The sequence below is a fragment of the Anolis sagrei genome, chromosome 5 (assembly GCF_037176765.1).
Source record: "Anolis sagrei isolate rAnoSag1 chromosome 5, rAnoSag1.mat, whole genome shotgun sequence".
NCBI lineage: Eukaryota > Metazoa > Chordata > Lepidosauria > Squamata > Dactyloidae > Anolis > Anolis sagrei.
The window spans coordinates 191,791,524-191,808,940 of NC_090025.1; the positions used below are offsets into that span (position 1 = coordinate 191,791,524).

Below are 17,417 nucleotides of genomic sequence, written 5' to 3' on the forward strand. Positions count from 1 at the left end.
ACCTAGCTCCAGCAGACAAGAGTCCTTTGTCTCGCCCAGAGACAGATATATAAACCCTTTTTCCTAGTTCCAACAGACCTTACTATCTCTGAAGATGCTTGCCATAGATGCAGGTGAAACGTCAGGAGAGAATGCCTCTAGACCATGGCCATATAGCCCGAAAAAACCTACAAGAACCCAAATAAATAATAGTTGCCTACTTTCAAGCTGATTTCTTTTGTAATGAACTACAATGGTAATAATTGAGACAAGACGATCTTTGTACCATTCAAATCAGCAAGACTCATGGTCTTCTACAGGATACCTACAAGACCCATGATCCTCAATGGTGAATATACATTCCAAGATGCTCAAGAGGTCCTATCTCCTCCTGTCCTTTTTAGCTAGGAATAGACATAATAATAATAATAATAATAATAATAATAATAATAATAATAATTTTTATACCCTGCCACCATCTCCCCGAAGAATTACAATAAGGCAAAATAAAATGCATACAAAACAAACAATAGCATCAAATAAAATGCTTAACAATAACATAGTAATGCAATAAAATAGCATAAAATAACATAATAATACAAAATATAAAATGATAGGAGAATTAAACAAAGGCGAGCTGGGCCAAATACAAAGGGTAAAGTTGTAAAACCCATGGGTGAGATAGATAGATGATAGATAGATAGATAGATAGATAGAATGCTGTGTCTAGTGGGAGATTCGGGTGGGATAAGCAATGAGGTTAATCTCCACTGAGGGATGAGATAAAGTGCATCAGAGAGACAAATTGGTACTGGGATGGGACATGGTATGGGAATTAGTTGTTCATTCCTCAAAAGAACAGCAGAAAAGCCAAGTTTTTAAACTTTTCCTAAAGGCTGCCAGGGTGGCTGCTTGCCTAATCTCCCTGGGGAGCGAGTTCCAGAGCCGAGGGGCCACCACGGAGAAGGCACTCTCTCTCATCCCCACAAGCTGCACTTGAGACGGAGGCAGGAGCGAGAGGAGGGCCTCCCCCAAAGATCGAAGGGATCACGCAGGTTTGTAGGAGGAAATATGATCATGAAGGTAGGCAGGTCTCAAACTGTTCAGGGCTTTGTAGGTAATAACCTGCACCTTGAATTGGGATCGGAAAATGAACGGCAGCCAGCAGGTGCTTACCTACAAAGCCCTAAACGGTTTGGGACCCGCCTACCTGCATGACTGCATCTCTGTGTATGAACCCACACACTCTCTTTGATCATCTGCAGAGGCCCTGCTCACAATCCCACCACCATCGCAAGCACGATTGGTAGGGACGATGGAGAGAGCCTTCTTGGTGGTGGCCCCTCGACTTTGGAACTCACTCCTCAAGGACATTAGGCAAGCCCCAACTCTGGCAGTCTTTAGGAGGAGCATTAAAACGTGGTTGTTCCAGTGTGCCTTCCCAAAATAAGGAAACTCCCAGCAATATGTCCCTAAACGCTCTTTATTAGTGATTTAAGATTGTCTGCACATTCATCCCTCTCCAAAACTTCTATCTCAGTTCCATGTCACCTTGTCATGCCCAGCATTATTTTTTTAAAAAAAATTAATTATTACATTTGGCCCAGCCATAGGTTTTTAAATGCGTCGTGTTACTGTTAATGTTTATTGCTTATTTTTGCTTATGAGTTTATTTATTGTTTTGTATTATTGTTGTTATTGTTTATTGTTGTATTGTGTGCTCGGCCTCATGTAAGCCACACCGAGTCCCTTGGGGAGATGGTAGCGGGGTACAAATAAAGTTTTATTAATATTATTAAACAGGAAGATAGACTGCTTCCTGTAATTTGCTCCAGTTAACAGTCTGGCTGCCCATCATTGGACCAATTGAAGTTTCCGGGGCGTCTTCAAGGGCAGCCCCACATAGAGTGCATTGCAATAATCCAATCTAGAGGTAACTAAGGCATGGACTATTGTGGCCAGATCAGACTTCACAAGGTACGGTTGCAGCTGGCACCAGACACAGTGAAGACATCTGCCCTTGCGCTATGCTACTCTGCTGCTGAGTATGCATGCCCATTGTGGAACACATCTCACCATGCTAAAATAGTAGATGTGGCTCTTAATGAGACATGCTGCATTATCACGGGGTGTCTGCGCCCTACACCACTGGAGAAATTACACTGCTTAGCCGGTATTGCACCACCTGACATCTGCCGGGAAGTAGCAGCCAATAGTGAAAGGACCAAGGCAGAGACATCTCCAGCTCTTCCCGTTTGGGTATCAGCCAGCACGTCAACTACTTAAATCTAGAAATAGTTTTCTAAGATCCACAGAGACACTCGGTGGATCACGTCAGCAAGCGAGAGTCCAAAAGTGGCAGGCTCAAGCCCAGAACCTCAACCAATGGCTGATACCAAATGAGAGACTTCCCCCTGGGCACACAGAAGACTGGGCAACTTAGAAGACACTGAACAGACTGCGCTCTGGCACCACGAGATGCAGAGCCAACCTTAAGAAATGGGGGCCACAAAGTGGAATCCTCGACATGCGAGTGTGGAGAAGAGCAAACCACTGACCACCTGCTGCAATGCACCCTGAGCCCTGTCCCATGCACAATGGAGGACCTTCTTGCGGCAACACCAGAGGCACTCCAAGGGGCCAGATACTGGTCAAAGGACATTTAATCAACTACCAAACTTGCAATTTTTGTGTTTTGTCTGTCTGTCTGTCTGTTTGTTTGTTTTGTTCTGTTAGAAATGTAACACAATTGACTGGTTGCCCTGACACAACAAAATAAAAGCTGGCACATGAGTTTTAGTTGTACGAAGGCCCTCCCAGCCACTCACAGCTGCGCATCAAGCGTCAACGCTGAATCCAGGAAGACCCCCTGGATTTCAGATCATCTCATGTAAAGCCCAGAGACCTTTCTGCCTATTGCTACTCCATTTTCCAAACTGCTCACTTCCACATATGCTTCAACCCTTTGAGTTTTTCAAGTGACCCTATGAACTGTTCCAAACGTAGAATGAGCCAAGAGAAGATTATACCACTGTAACGAGTCGATTTGATGGACCTGGTCAATTCAATACTCAGTTCAGTCAGAGGAAATAGTTCCAGTGCAGCTTGTAAGTGTCCTGTGCTATCAACCAACATTGATGGCACCCAAATTGCTTCTATCTAGAAGCACCTTATAACCTCTTCAACATCATGTTGAAATCAATAAAGCCGACTCTGCACTTGAGAGAACAATCAAGACCCGTCTGAACCCACGCAACCGTGTTGTCAACACGCTCAGCCTCGGCCACTTTCAAAGCCTTCTGATTTTAGACAGAAAATAAAAATGAACTCAATCTGGACTTGACTGACAAGATATCAACAGAAGCCATGAAGCTCACCTGTTTCTCAGACATGATGTACAGATACTTGTGATCCACGGAGAAGGCCATGTCTCGCAAAACGGGACCGGAATCCACCACTTGAACGATCTCATACTCAAGGGCACCTTTGACGACACCATCTACGCGAATCTGTAAAATCAAAAGGGAAGCAATTAGACAAAGAACTCTTAATATATTAATACCATATATTTTTCTGTAATAGCTAGAGTAGACAGACAATTATAGGGAAACAAATTGCTCATATAAATAACCATTCTTTCAATACCTAGATATATGATGTTATCAACTGATGAATGAAGACACAGAGAGATTGTTCAGAGGTTCAGGATAGCATACAAGGATCTCCATCTCATCATATTTTACCAACATAACCTTATGAAGCAAGCTTGCAAAGGCAGCAACTGGCCCAATTCCAACCAAGAATGGAGTGGAGGAGTGAAACCCTCAAATTGTGTATGTTATTTATTTATTTTATTTTGAACATTTTTACCCCGCCTTTCTCAACCCCTGGGGGGGACTCAGGGTGGCTTACAACTGGCAATAATTCAATGCCGCATCATAAATATAGAATAACAAATATAACAATTAAACATGAACATTAATAAATAAAGATTAAAACACTCTGATTAGCTATTGCCTGTCGGGTGGCTGTTTAGCTAGCTATCTACTAATGATTACTCCGCTTAACTTATCCAAATCCTCTTCCATGCCATAGTCAACATTATCAATTCTCCTTTAACCTGATTGCCTGAAGGCCTGGTCCCACAGCCACGTTTTAACCTTTTTTCTAAAGGTGAGGAAGGATGGCAATGACCTAATTTCCCCAGGGAGCAAATTCCACAGGTGGGGGGCCACCACCGAGAAGGCCCTGTCCCTTGTCCCTGCCAAACGTGTTTGAGACAAAGGTAGGGCCGAGAGCAGGGCCTCCCCAGATGATCTTAAGTTCCGAGGTGGGACGTAGAAGGAGATACGTTCAGACAGGTACGCTGGACCGGAGCCGTATAGGGTTTTATAGGTCAAGACAAGCACTCTGAATTGTGCTCGGAATTGGATCGGCAGCCAGTGGAGCTGGCACAGCAGGGGGGTGGGATGCTCCCTGTATGACACTCGGGTGAGTAATCTAGCTGCCGTCCGTTCGATTAATTGCAATTTCCGAACAGTCTTCAAGGGCAACCCCACGTAGAGCGTGTTGTAGTAATCTATTCGGGATGTGACAAGAGCATGGACCACCATAGCCAGATCCGACTTCCCAAGGTATGGGCACAGCTGGTGCATGAGTTTTAACTGTGTATTCCCAGTTCTGTTCTTGCTACTGTTCTACCCAACCACTCACAAAGTTGAGTCAACTGAATGCTTCCCAGAAGAGGAATTCTTGGCCTGCCTTTTACATTGAATTGAATAACTTTATTGTCATTGTGCTACTGCACAACAAAATTAAATGCTTTCCCCAGCACGCACCACAAAACAGCACACCCATTCCTCCACACCTCAACCACCACCGCATAGCCCCCAATGCCACATCAATGTGAAACCATGGAGTTCAATATAGTTACAGCTCTAGAATAAAAGCTATCTCCCACTCTACCCACCCAGAGGAAAAGTGTTCTTGTCATACATTAAGGGAACCACTGACCGCAGAGGGAAGCTGATGAGGAAACACAACCTACAAACTATCTACAGACCCACCAAGAAAATCCAACAAATGCTACGTTCATCAAAGGACAAGAGGGATCCTCTCACTTCTGCAGGAGTCTACCATGTACCATGCAGCTGTGGACAAGTCTACAGAGGGACCCCCAAACGCAGCAGCATTGCCCAGACACGAATCAAGGAACATGAAAGGCACTGCAGACTACTTCAACCAGAGCAGTCAGCCATAGCAGAGCACCTGATGAACCAACCTGGACACAGCATATTATTTGGGAACACAGAAATGCTGAACCACCCTCACAACCACCATGTCAGACTACACAGAGAAGCCATTGAAATCCACAAGCATGTGGACAATTTCAACAGAAAGGAGGAAACCATGAAGATGAACAAAATCTGGCTACCAGTATTTAAAAACTTTAAAATTAAAACAGCAGAGGGAAAACAATCAGGGACATCTAATCACCTCTCAACAAAAGATTGCTCCAGGCACTTCCAGGCTATCAAATGCTAATCAAGGTGGTCAGTTGAAACATTCACACCTAGCTCCAGCAGACAAGAGTCCTTTGTCCATCCTGGTCTTTCCACAAATATATAAACCCATTTTCCTAGTTCCAACAGACCTCACTACCTCTGAGGATGCTTGCCATAGATGCAGGTGAAATGTCAGGAGAGAATGCCTTTAGAACATGGCCATATAGCCCCAAAAAAACCTACAACAACCCAGTGATTCCGGCCATGAAAGCCTTCGACAATATATCTCCCAGTGTGTTTGTTCTTGTCTTTGACACCCTGTGCCATCTGTCAGATGGCAACAATTCAAAAATAGAATATGCCAGGTGAGATGGATCCCCAAGAATGCTCAGAGTTTTGTCGAGGCTGTGGTACCTACAAAGTTCTTCCAAAGGCAGTTCTCTGCTGGGAAGGCATTCTGCAGACGCATTCCTGAGAAGATTCTTTTTTCTGGTTAACTACCTTTTGCACCACTGTGAGCAATGTAATAGCTATTGAAGATCTCAATCATAATCTTAAGCATTAGACAGGAAGCTATGAGAGCAGGTTTTCTCTTAGGCTGATTGGTCTTAAGTGAACATTAAGTATGGTATTCGGGTATGGTATGTATCAACAATAAGATATTGTGGCCATATATTATTTCCAGCACCATTTGCTTGGAAACATAGAATCATAGAATCAAAGAGTTGCAAGAGACCTCATGGGCCATCCAGTCCAACCCCCTGCCAAGAAGCAGGAATATTGCATTTAAATCACCCCTGACAGATGGCCATCCAGCCTCTGTTTAAAAGCTTCCAAAGAAGGAGCCTCCACCACACTCCGGGGCAGAGAGTTCCACTGCTGAACGGCTCTCACAGTCAGGAAGTTCTTCCTCATGTTCAGATGGAATCTCCTTTCTTGTAATTTGAAGCCATTGTTCCATTGCATCCTAGTCTCCAAGGAAGCAGAAAACAAGCTTGCTCCCTCCTCCCTGTGGCTTCCTCTCACATATTTATACATGGCTATCATATCTCCTCTCAGCCTTCTCTTCTTCAGGCTAAACATGCCCAGCTCCTTAAGCCACTCCTCATAGGGCTTGTTCTCCAGACCCTTGATCATTTTAGTCACCCTCCTCTGGACACATTCCAGCTTGTCAATATCTCTCTTGAATTGTGGTGCCCAGAATTGGACACAATATTCCAGGTGTGGTCTAACCAAAGCGGAATAGAGTGGTAGCATTACTTCCCTAGATCTAGACACTATGCTCCTATTGATGCAGGCCAAAATCCCATTGGCTTTTTTTGCCGCCACATCACATTGTTGGCTCATGTTTAACTTGTTGTCCACAAGGACTCCAAGATCTTTTTCACATGTACTGCGCTCGAGCTAGCCATTGTCCCCCATTCTGTATCTATGATCTGGAGGATACTATTGTGTGTATCCTATGTGTATCTGATGAAGCATCCTGCTTCTGTTCCAATGTTCACAGAAGCTAGAAAACACTGTTCTCTATTAGGCTATGCATGACTTTTAGGATCAGAGGCTGCATGTCTACCAAGTGTAGGGGAACATCGACAGCACTCATGTTTGTGAGCTCCTCATGGGTGGGCCAAAGAGATACTGGATCACATCAGCTTCTGACCTCCCACTAATAAAATATTGTTTTTCTTAGAGTGTTAGCAGTGGTAGATGTTGGGAAGACTTTAAAAGGAGATATCCTTGACGTGAAACCTATTTGGGAACTGAGGTACAATGCTTTGGACTGATGCTTTCAATTTCAAATTAAAGCCTTGTATGTATTTGCTGTCTCACTGCCTTTGAAGACACCTCCCTGAACTGTTTTTTCCCTTTACATCTGAACATCCCCTGTCCCTTTCCCTTCTCCTGCCTTTGATAATACATATCTATCAATCATCTCAAGCACGGGGCATTTCTGTAATCTACAATCCCACACCATATTATGTCATGAGGATGAGAAGGACAAACTTGGAAAATCTACCAAACTGCAATCCCCAAATCCCTAAAATTCAGCAGTCCTGAAATTTTGAATTTCAGCTTCCAGAAGAGATAGCAAGCTTCACCAATATTCAGGGATGCAGGGAACTAAACTTAAAAACAACTGGAGAGCAGTTAGAGAACCCATACCATAGCCAACTTGAGAGTGCTGAACTGTACCTCCAAACTAGGTCTAGAACCTTGGATAGCTCCCTGGTGCTGGAGTTTATGCACTTCAGAATTATCTCATGAGTTGTGAGATATATGGATCTGTATTATAATTGCAAGACAAGAAAATCAGCTGTACACTGTGTGTGTGTGTGTGTTTTCACACCCACAAATGAATCCAACCAACCGGCACTTCCACCCTCCCAGCCCAAGCCAATCTGGCAGCCCTGTAGGATCCTGACATAACGACATTAATTCTACATCCCCGGAGCCTCGTGCCATTCATTTCTATTCTGCCAGGCAGGTTGCTCTGAAAAACAGCCGCCCTGCGCTCTGCAAAGGTCAACCATCAGAGGGACCCTCCTGGCAGCTGTTTGTTTGTTTGTTCGAACATTATCCGGACTGGCGGTTGTATTTATATCCACTGAAGTATCAAGACAATTAATATCCTCTCCCAGTAGCAAACAGATGCTTCGCGTTCAAGTGTTCCTGCCTCAGCCAAGCTCGGAATGATCTCCTTAATGAGCAAACAATGCCATTAATCTTTAAAGATGCAGGCACCATCCACTCTGCCTCCATCTAGCAAGGCAAAGGATATTTTGGCCAAGGGGATCCAACCTGATGGGAAGCGTAAGCTCAGGGGAACACAATCAAAGGGTTTGGGGTTAACGGCAAATTCAAGGGGACTCACAATCTTTAGCATCAAAGTGGACTCTTTGAGGGAAAAATAATATAGATTGTTCCATCCTCATTCCCAATTTCACAAATGCAGCTGACCTCAATTCATCCATGTATTCTTGTTCCTATTATTTATCCTCATATATCCTACTTTTTCCACTAAACTTAGGGCATTATAAAAAAGTAAAACAAATACTGTTGGCCCTCCATATCCATGGATTTCTCAGTCCCAGATGCAATACTCCATGACTTAAAATAACTTTATATTTTACTAGCTTGGGGACCTGGCGGTGCCCGGGTTATTTTAGAAGGCACTGTTTGTTTTGTGAAGTTTGGTAATATCAGTTTGGTAATGTGTAATGCTATGTATTAGGAAAAAAAGTCTTTTTTTTGTTTTTTAATTAATGCTCCCATTAGAAAATGCGTAAGGATGTGGGTGAACTACAATTTCCAGAATTGTGGGTGTCATTCCCAAACCCTGCCATTATTTAAAGTTGGCCATGTTGGATCTGTGTGCCAAGTGTGGTCCAGATCCGGCAGCAGCTGAGTTCAGTGATATCTAGGTAAGGGTGAACTACAACTTCCAGATTTCCAGGGCAATCACCCACAAGCTCAGCCAGTATGCACAATTGGCCACGTTGGTTTTGTGTGCCAAGTTTGGTCTCGATCCATTGTTGGCTGAGTTCACTGTTCTCTAGATAAGGGTGAACTACAACTCTCAGGGTAATCACCCCTAAACTCTGCAAGTATGTACAATTGCCCATGGTGGGTCTGTGTGCCAAGTGACTTCCAGGTCCATCATTGGTGCAGTTCAGAATGCTCTTAGATTGCAGGTGAACTATGCATCCCAGTCCCTACAACTCCTATAAATCATTGTGAATTCTCTCCAAACCTCTCCAGTATGTTTAGTTGCTGATCAATTCCTCTGCTGTGTGCCAAAGGAAAGGGTTGAAATGGGATAAGGGAGAAGCAGTGAGTGGGGTCATGCAAATGAAGAGAGAAAGGAACACTGGGATGTGCTTGCTATAACCTGCAATGTCCTTCGAGAGAGTGACTTGCTGTCTTCTCAGCACTGGAAACAATAGCCTCTCACCTCTGCAGGAGTCTACCGTGTACCATGCAGCTGTGGACAAGTCTACATAGGGACCACCAAACGCAGCGCCCAGACACGCATCAAGGAACATGAAAGGCACTGCAGACTACTTCAACCAGAGAAGTCAGCCATAGCAGAGCACCTGATGAACCAGCCTGGACACAGTATATTATTTGAGAACACAGAAATGCTGGACCACACCAACAACCACCATGTCAGACTACACAGAGAAGCCATTGAAATCCACAAGCATGTGGACAATTTCAACAGAAAGGAAGAGACCATGAAAATGAACAAAATCTGGCTACCAGTATTACAAAAACTCTAAAATTACAACAGCACAACAACAGAGAGGAAACAACCAGGCACAGATTAACACCTCCCAGCAAGAGATTTTCCCAGGCTCAGGTAGGACTTCAAATGCTAATGAAGGTGATCAGCTAAACATTCACACCTAACTGCAGCAGGGAAGAGCTCCTTGCCCCACCCCAGCCATTCCACACATATATAAACCCATTGTCCTAATTCCAACAGACCTCACTACCTCTGAAGATGCTTGCCATAGATGCAGGCGAAACGTCAGGAGAAATGCCTCTAGAACATGGCTCTATAGCCCGAAAAAACCCACAAGAACCTAATAGCCTATTTGTGAAGGCTGGAGGCTGTCTGCGTGAACACACACCTGTGCCACATACAGATTTTTACTTTTATTATGTGTATAGATAAGATATGTGGGACACTATTACACTATGCCATTGTATACAAAGGCACACGTGAATCTATGGAATTTGGTGTCCATAGGGGGTCCCCAGTGGATACCAAAAGCCCATTGTACAGATTTCATTCATGTATCCATGTGTGCATTTGTTCATACCTTGATTCCATTTATACCTCACATTTCTCCCAGCATGGCATCCAAATCAGCATGGGATCTATCCATTATTTCAATTAGTTACTACATTTGCTCAAATGCCTCACCAAATAGATTCCCCTGAGCCCTGAAGATTGTAACAATATGAAAAAACCACAATGAGATGTTCCGGTCCCACATGGCTTAACACTGAAGGAGGCACATCAACACGACAGGAAACACAATATGAACTCAAAAACTCAAAACAACTGCACATAATAAGAGCGACTGGAGGGGGGGGGGGAATAAAAAGGCTGTAATAATAGGTGGTAAAGACTCAAAATACTGAAGTACAAAAAATGCCTAAGATAATAGAGGAGTCAAAGCCTGATACCCAAAAAGGCATGCATCAGAGAATCCCACAGCTGGAGAAGTAGCAGATATAACAAAAACCCTGCCTTTCTTAAACATTTTCTGAGCTTTGGCATGGCGTAGTAGTTTGAGCATTGAGCGATGGTGCTGCAGACCAGGGTTTGTCTCCCTACTTGGTCATGGAAACCCATTGGCTAACTATAGGCAATCCCACTCTCTAAGTTTGCAGACGACACCAAATTGGGAGGGATAGCCAATACTCCAGAGGACAGGAGCAGAATTCAAAACAATCTTGACAGATTAGAGAGATGGGCCAAAACTAACAAAATGAAGTTCAACAGGGACAAATGCAAGATACTCCACTTAGGCAGGAAAAACGAAATGCAAAGATACATAATGGGGGACAATGCCTGGCTCGAGAGCTATACATGTGAAAAAGATCTTGGAGTCCTCGTGGACAACAAGTTAAACATGAGCCAACAATGTGATGTGGCGGCAAAAAACGCCAATGAGATTTGGCCTGCATCAATAGGAGCATAGATTCTAGATCTAGGGAAGTAATGCTACCCCTCTATTCCGCTTTGGTTAGACCACACCTGGAATGTTGTGTCCAATTCTGGGCACCACAACTCAAGAGAGATATTGACAAGTTGGAATGTGTCCAGAGGAGGGCGACACAAATGATCAAGGGTCTAGAGAACAAGCCCTATGAGGAGCGGCTTAAGGAGCTGGGCATGTTTAGCCTGAAGAAGAGAAGGCTGAGAGGAGATATGATAGCCATGTATAAATATGTGGGAGGAAGCCACAGGGAGGAGGGAGCAAGCTTGTTTTCTGCTTCCCTGGAGACTAGGACGCGGAACAATGGCTTCAAACTACAAGAGAGGAGATTCCATCTGAACATGAGGAAGAACTTCCTGACTGTGAGAGCCGTTCAGCAGTGGAACTCTCTGCCCCGGAGTGTGGTGGAGGCTCCTTCTTTGGAAGCTTTTAAACAGAGACTGGATGGCCATCTGTCAGGGGTGATTTGAATGCAATATTCCTGCTTCTTGGCAGAATGGGGTTGGACTGGATGGTCTCTTCCAACTCTTTGATTCTATGATTCTAAGCATCAGATGAAGCCAAAGGCAACTCCCTTCTAACAAACCCTTGCTAAATCAGGGAACAAAATCAACCTCTGTACATGGCATTCATTGACTTTGCAAAGGCATTTGACACAGTGAAGCGCAGCACTCTCTGGACCATCCTTTTCCTGACAAATTTGTGAACATCCTGTGGCTCCTCCATGATGACATGATGGCTACAGTCTAGGACAGCAATGGCTCTCAAAGTGACTCATTTAAGGTGGAATCAGGTGTCAAACAGGGATGTGTTACTGCCCCAACCTCATTCTCCATCTTCATCACTATGATACATCATCTTCTTGAGAGGAAGCTTCCCACCGGAATGGAAATCATCTATTGGACAGATGGCAAGCTGTTTAACCTCAGCAGACTGAAAACCAAAACCAAGGTTACAACAACATCTGTTATGCAACTCCAATATGCTCATGATAACGTAGCCTGTGCACATCCACTCTAAACACCTTTGCAGAAGCATACGAGAAACTCAGCCTCTCATTGAACATCAAGAAAATCAAAGTGCTCTTCCAGGCACCAGTCAACCCCTCTGCAATGCCAGAAATACAGCTTAACGGTGTAACATTAGAAAATGTTTATATTTCCACTACCTTGTCAGCCACCTCTCCACAAAAGTCAACATTGACACTGAAATACAATACCGCCTGAGCTCTGCAAGTGCAGCATTTTACTGAATGAAGTACAGAGTGTTTGAGGACCGGGTCATCCATGGGGAGACCAAGGTGCTTGTTTATAAAGCTATTGTCCTCCCAACCCTGTTATATGTCTGTGAAACATGGAGTGTCTACAGATGTTACATACAACTCCTGGAACGATTCCATCAGCACGGCCTCCAAAAATCCTGCAAATCTCTTGGGAAGACATGTGGACAAATGTCAGCATGCTGGAAGAAGCAAAGACCACCAGCATTGAAGCGATGGTCCTACGGCATCAACTCCACTGGACTGGCCACATTGTCCAAATGCCCAGTCACTGTCTCCCAAAGCAGTTACTCTATTCCCAACTCAAGAATGGAAAACAGAATGTTGGTGGACAGGAAAAGAGATTGAAAGATGGGCTTAAAGCCATCCTTAAAAACTGTGACATAGACACCAAGAACTGGGAAGACCTGGCCCTTGAGCACTCTAGCTGGAGGTCAGCTGTGACCAGCAGTGCTGTGGAATTTGAAGAGGGACGAATGGAGGGTGAAAGGGAGAAACGTGCCAAGAGGAAGGCAGGTCAAGACAACCCTGACAGAGACCACCTTCCACCTGGAAACCGATGTCCTCACTGTGGAAGAACATGTGGATCAAGAATAGGGCTCCACAGTCACCTACGTACCCACAACCAAGACACTACGCTTGGAAGGCCATCATTTATTTATTTATTTATTTATTTGGGGTTCTTGTACCCCGCCCTTCTCACCCCGAAGGGGACCCAGGGCGGCTTACAGCTGCAAGGCGCACTTAGACGCCTGCTACACAAACAATCATCACAAAAAATATAACAGTACAAATTCCCACAATTCAACATTATCCAATAAAATCAGTAAAATGATAAAATCAGTAAAAACAATACAAACCTGGATCTTCCTCCTACCCATCAGTGTACAATTAACTCAAAGATCTGTTTTGGTTCCATTTCGACAATCCTGCCGATCTTACACATCTGATTGTCTTATTTGGTTGTCATTGTCTAATTGCCTGGTTGCCCAAAGGCCTGGTTCCACAGCCATGTCTTCACCCTCCTCCTGAAGGAGTGGAGGGTTGGTGCTGTTCTGATTTCCCCCGGGAGTGAATTCCATAGGTGGGGGGCCACCACTGAGAAGGCTCTGCTTCTCGTCCCCACCAGCCTCACTTGTGAGAGTGGTGGGGTCGAGAGCAGGGCCTCCCCAGATGATCTCAAACTCCGAGGTGGGACGTAGAGGGAGATACGTTCGGACAGATACACTGGACCAGAACCGTATAGGGTTTTGTAGGTTAAGACCAGCACCTTGAATCATACTCAGATGGGGGTGGTGACGGCCAACAGGGCGCTCTGGTGTGGGCCAGTCCATGAGGTCACAAAGAGTAGGAAGCGATTGAACAAATAAACAACAAACAAAGTAAAGTAAGGGGTTTGAGTATTGAACAATGATGGTGCAGACCAGGGTTTGAATTCCTACTCGGTTATGGAAACCCATTGGATGACTTTAGGCAATGCCACTCTCTCAATCTCAGATGAAGCCAAAGGCAACCCCCTTCTGACAAACCCTTGCTAAGAAAAACTTGTATGGTTACCATAAGTCAGAAATGAAATGACTTGGAGACCCACAACAGTAAACAGTAGTTCCTTAATGGGCCAAATCAATAGAGTTCGAGTCTAACTAACTAGACAAGACTGAGTAACCCTGGACCATTGATCCCGTCTACTAGTCTCCTAAATGAAGCTCATTAGAAAGTATCAGATCAAGGTATTAAAAGCAGCAGTTGCTTTAGTTGCAACCAGGCTAGTGCTCAGCCCATCAATCCACGTTGCCCTAAGCTCGAGCCAGCTGCAGCCGTTACGACCGAACAGAGACCTCCCTAATGCCTTATTGCTTTTCCGATATCGCTTTCTCACCCTAGTTTATGACTCTAATGTCCCCCAAAGGACAGGAGGTAAACTCTTGCCGGCTCCTGCTCCCAAGGTGGAGAAAGAAAGCAGGACCTTGGCATATGATCTAATACCCAGGCCCTTAGGCGTATGATGTATTCCAGCTGTTCCATTGATCCGGGAGACACAATGTCGTTTTATTGATTTTGGCAATCGGGGAGGGCAGGCGGCCGGCACAGTGGGAGGGGGGTCGGTCTTGTTGTCATTACAGGCGAGACACCATCTTTCCCCCCACTTTCCCTTCCTCTGTCCATTCTTAATGACCTGCTCCAATTTGTTTAATCTCACCTCGCGGCCAATCAGTTGATTATCTCTCACTCCAGGAGGTGTCTGCATGAGCCCTTTGCAAACGTAGAAAGACAAAGATCACGACCAATACATTCTGCCACCTGAGGCAAAGAATAAGACAATAGCCTCCTCCAGTTCATGGCCTTGAGAGCAGGTGGTCTAGCAGTAGGAACTCGCTCCATTGCCCACAATGGAATAACAACCTCCATCATACCAAAAGATAACAACCTTGTTCAGGACAGAGAGAGAGGAATGCAAGTAATATGCTTGCGCTACAACTCCTATAACCCCCATCCAGTACTCATAGAATCATAGAGTTAAATGAGACCCCCAAGAGCTATCCAGTCCAACCCTCTTCCCTTGCAGGAACACACAACCAAAGCACTCCCAACAAATGGCCATCTAGCCTCTGGTTAGAAGGCTCCAGAGAAGAAAATGCCACCGCATTCTGAGGAAGCATATTGAACTTGATTTCCAAACCTTTGACTTTTTTGACTATCTGCGAACCCCACCTCCTCCAAGATGAACTGAACCACCTAAACTGGGCTCTACATGCCAATGGAGACTCCACCTCAGACATCAGAAGAGCTGCAAGACCGAGAACAAGCCATGAGAGTCAAGACAAAGACTCACCCAGAGGAAAAGTGTTCTTGCCATACATCAAGGGAACCACTGACTGCATAGGGAAGCTAATGAGGAAACACAACATACAAACTATCTACAGACCCACCAAGAAAATCCAACAAATGCTATGTTCAGCAAAGGACAAGAGGGATCCTCTCACCTCTGCAGGAGTCTACTATATACCATGCAGCTCTGGACAAGTCCACCAAATGCAGCCTTGCCCAAACACGAATCAAGGAACATGAAAGGCACTACAGACTACTTCAACCAGAGAAGTCAGCCATAGCAGAGCACCTGATGAACCAACCTGGACACAGCATATTATCTGAGAACACAGAAATGCTAGACCACTCTCACAACCACCATGTCAGACTACACAGAGAAGCCATTGAAATCCACAAGCATGTGGACAATTTCAACAGAAAGGAGGAAACCATGAAAATTAACAAAATCTGGCTACCGGTATTAAAAAACTTTGACTATTTTTGTTGTCCTTCTCTGGACACGTTCTAACTTCGAATTATAGAATTATAGAATCATTGACTCCAATCCAATCCCCTGCCAAGAAGCAGGAAATTTGCATTCAAAGCACCCCTGACAGATGGCCATCCAGCCTCTGCTTAAAAGCCTCTAAATTGGAGCCTCCACCACACTCCGGGGCAGAGAGTTCCACTGCTGAACAGTTCTCACAGTCAGTTCTTCCACATGTTCAGGTGGAATCACCTTTCCTGTAATTTGAAGCCATTGTTTTGCGTCCTAGTCTCCAAGGAAGCAGAAAACAAGCTTGCTTCCTCCTCTCTCTGACTTCCCCTCACATATTTATATATGGTTATCATGTCTCCTCTCAGTCTTCTCTTCTGCAGGCTAAACATGCCGAGCTCTTTAAGTCGCTCCCCATAGGATTTGTTCTCCAGACCCTTGATTATGAGTTGCCCTCCTCTGGACACATTCCAGCTTGCCAACATCTCCCTTCAATTGTGCTGCCCAGAAGTGGACACAGTGTGGTTCCAGGTGTGGTCTGACCAAGGCAGAATAGAGGGGCAGCATGGGAAGTTGAGAGGAGATATGATAGCCATGCATAAATATATGAGAGGAAGCCACGGGGAGGAGGGAGCAAGCTTGTTTTCTGCTTCCTTGGAGACTAGGACATGAAACAATGGCTTCAAACTACAAGAAAGGAGATTCCATCTGAACATGAGGAAGAACTTCCTGACTGTGAGAGCCGTTCAGCAGTGGAACTCTCTGCCCCGGAGTGTGGTGGAGGCTCCTTCTTTGGAAGCTTTTAAACAGAGGCTGGATGGCCATCTGTCAGGGATGATTTAAATGCAATATTCCTGCTTCTTGGCAGAATGGGGTTGGACTGGATGGCCCATGAGGTCTCTTCCAACTCTTTGATTCTATGATTCTATGTCCCTGGATCTAGACACTAGACTCCTATTGATGCAGGCCAACATCCCATTAGCTTTTTCTGCCACCACATGACATTGCTGGCTCATGTTTAACTTGTTGTCAACAAGTACTCCAAGATCTTTGTCAATACCCTTCTTGAATAATGGTGCCCAGAACTATGCACAGTGTTCCAGTTGAGTTCAAGGAGACATTCATAATTCTTAGACCAAGCGCTAAAGGACACTGTAAAACTATAAACCCCATGATTCCACAGACCAGTACCAATTAAACTGGAACTACAGTGCCAAAATGTGCAAATGGTTCCACGAGTTCCCATGCTTCTCTTTGCAATCCCACAATCTGAAAGCAGCAGGAGAAGAAAGCAGCCTTGGAAGCTTGCGAGCCTTTGCAAAGCCATGGGTTGTAATCCAAAGAAAGCATCACCCACTGACCCCTTTGCTGAGCCAACTGGGTTGCAAAAACTAGGTCACGGCAAGGCCCCTGTGGAAATCAAAGCAGTGGAACTATGTTGATTCTTCCTGGCAAGTGTTTAGATTACCCACATGAGCTCACAGAGAGAACAAACAGGTTGCTTCTTTTCCTGAAACATATACATCAGAACTGGTTCGATGGATGGGGCAGGAATGGCCCAATAAATGTTGTGGCCTGAGGCGGAACAACCAATGGTGCAACCCAGGGATGTAGCTACA

At 44.8% G+C, this 17,417-nt stretch overlaps 1 protein-coding gene across 3 annotated transcripts in view; it reads right to left on the minus strand.

Moving 5' to 3' along the window:
• Window positions 1-17,417, minus strand: part of PLXNA4 (plexin A4) — a 770,557-nt gene that overhangs the window by 347,133 nt on the left and 406,007 nt on the right. For all 3 annotated transcript variants that reach the window (XM_067469348.1, XM_060776421.2, XM_060776422.2), the window contains exon 4: window positions 3,357-3,488. In XM_067469348.1, the coding sequence (XP_067325449.1) occupies window positions 3,357-3,488 (132 nt within the window). The remainder of the gene's footprint in view (window positions 1-3,356; window positions 3,489-17,417) is intronic.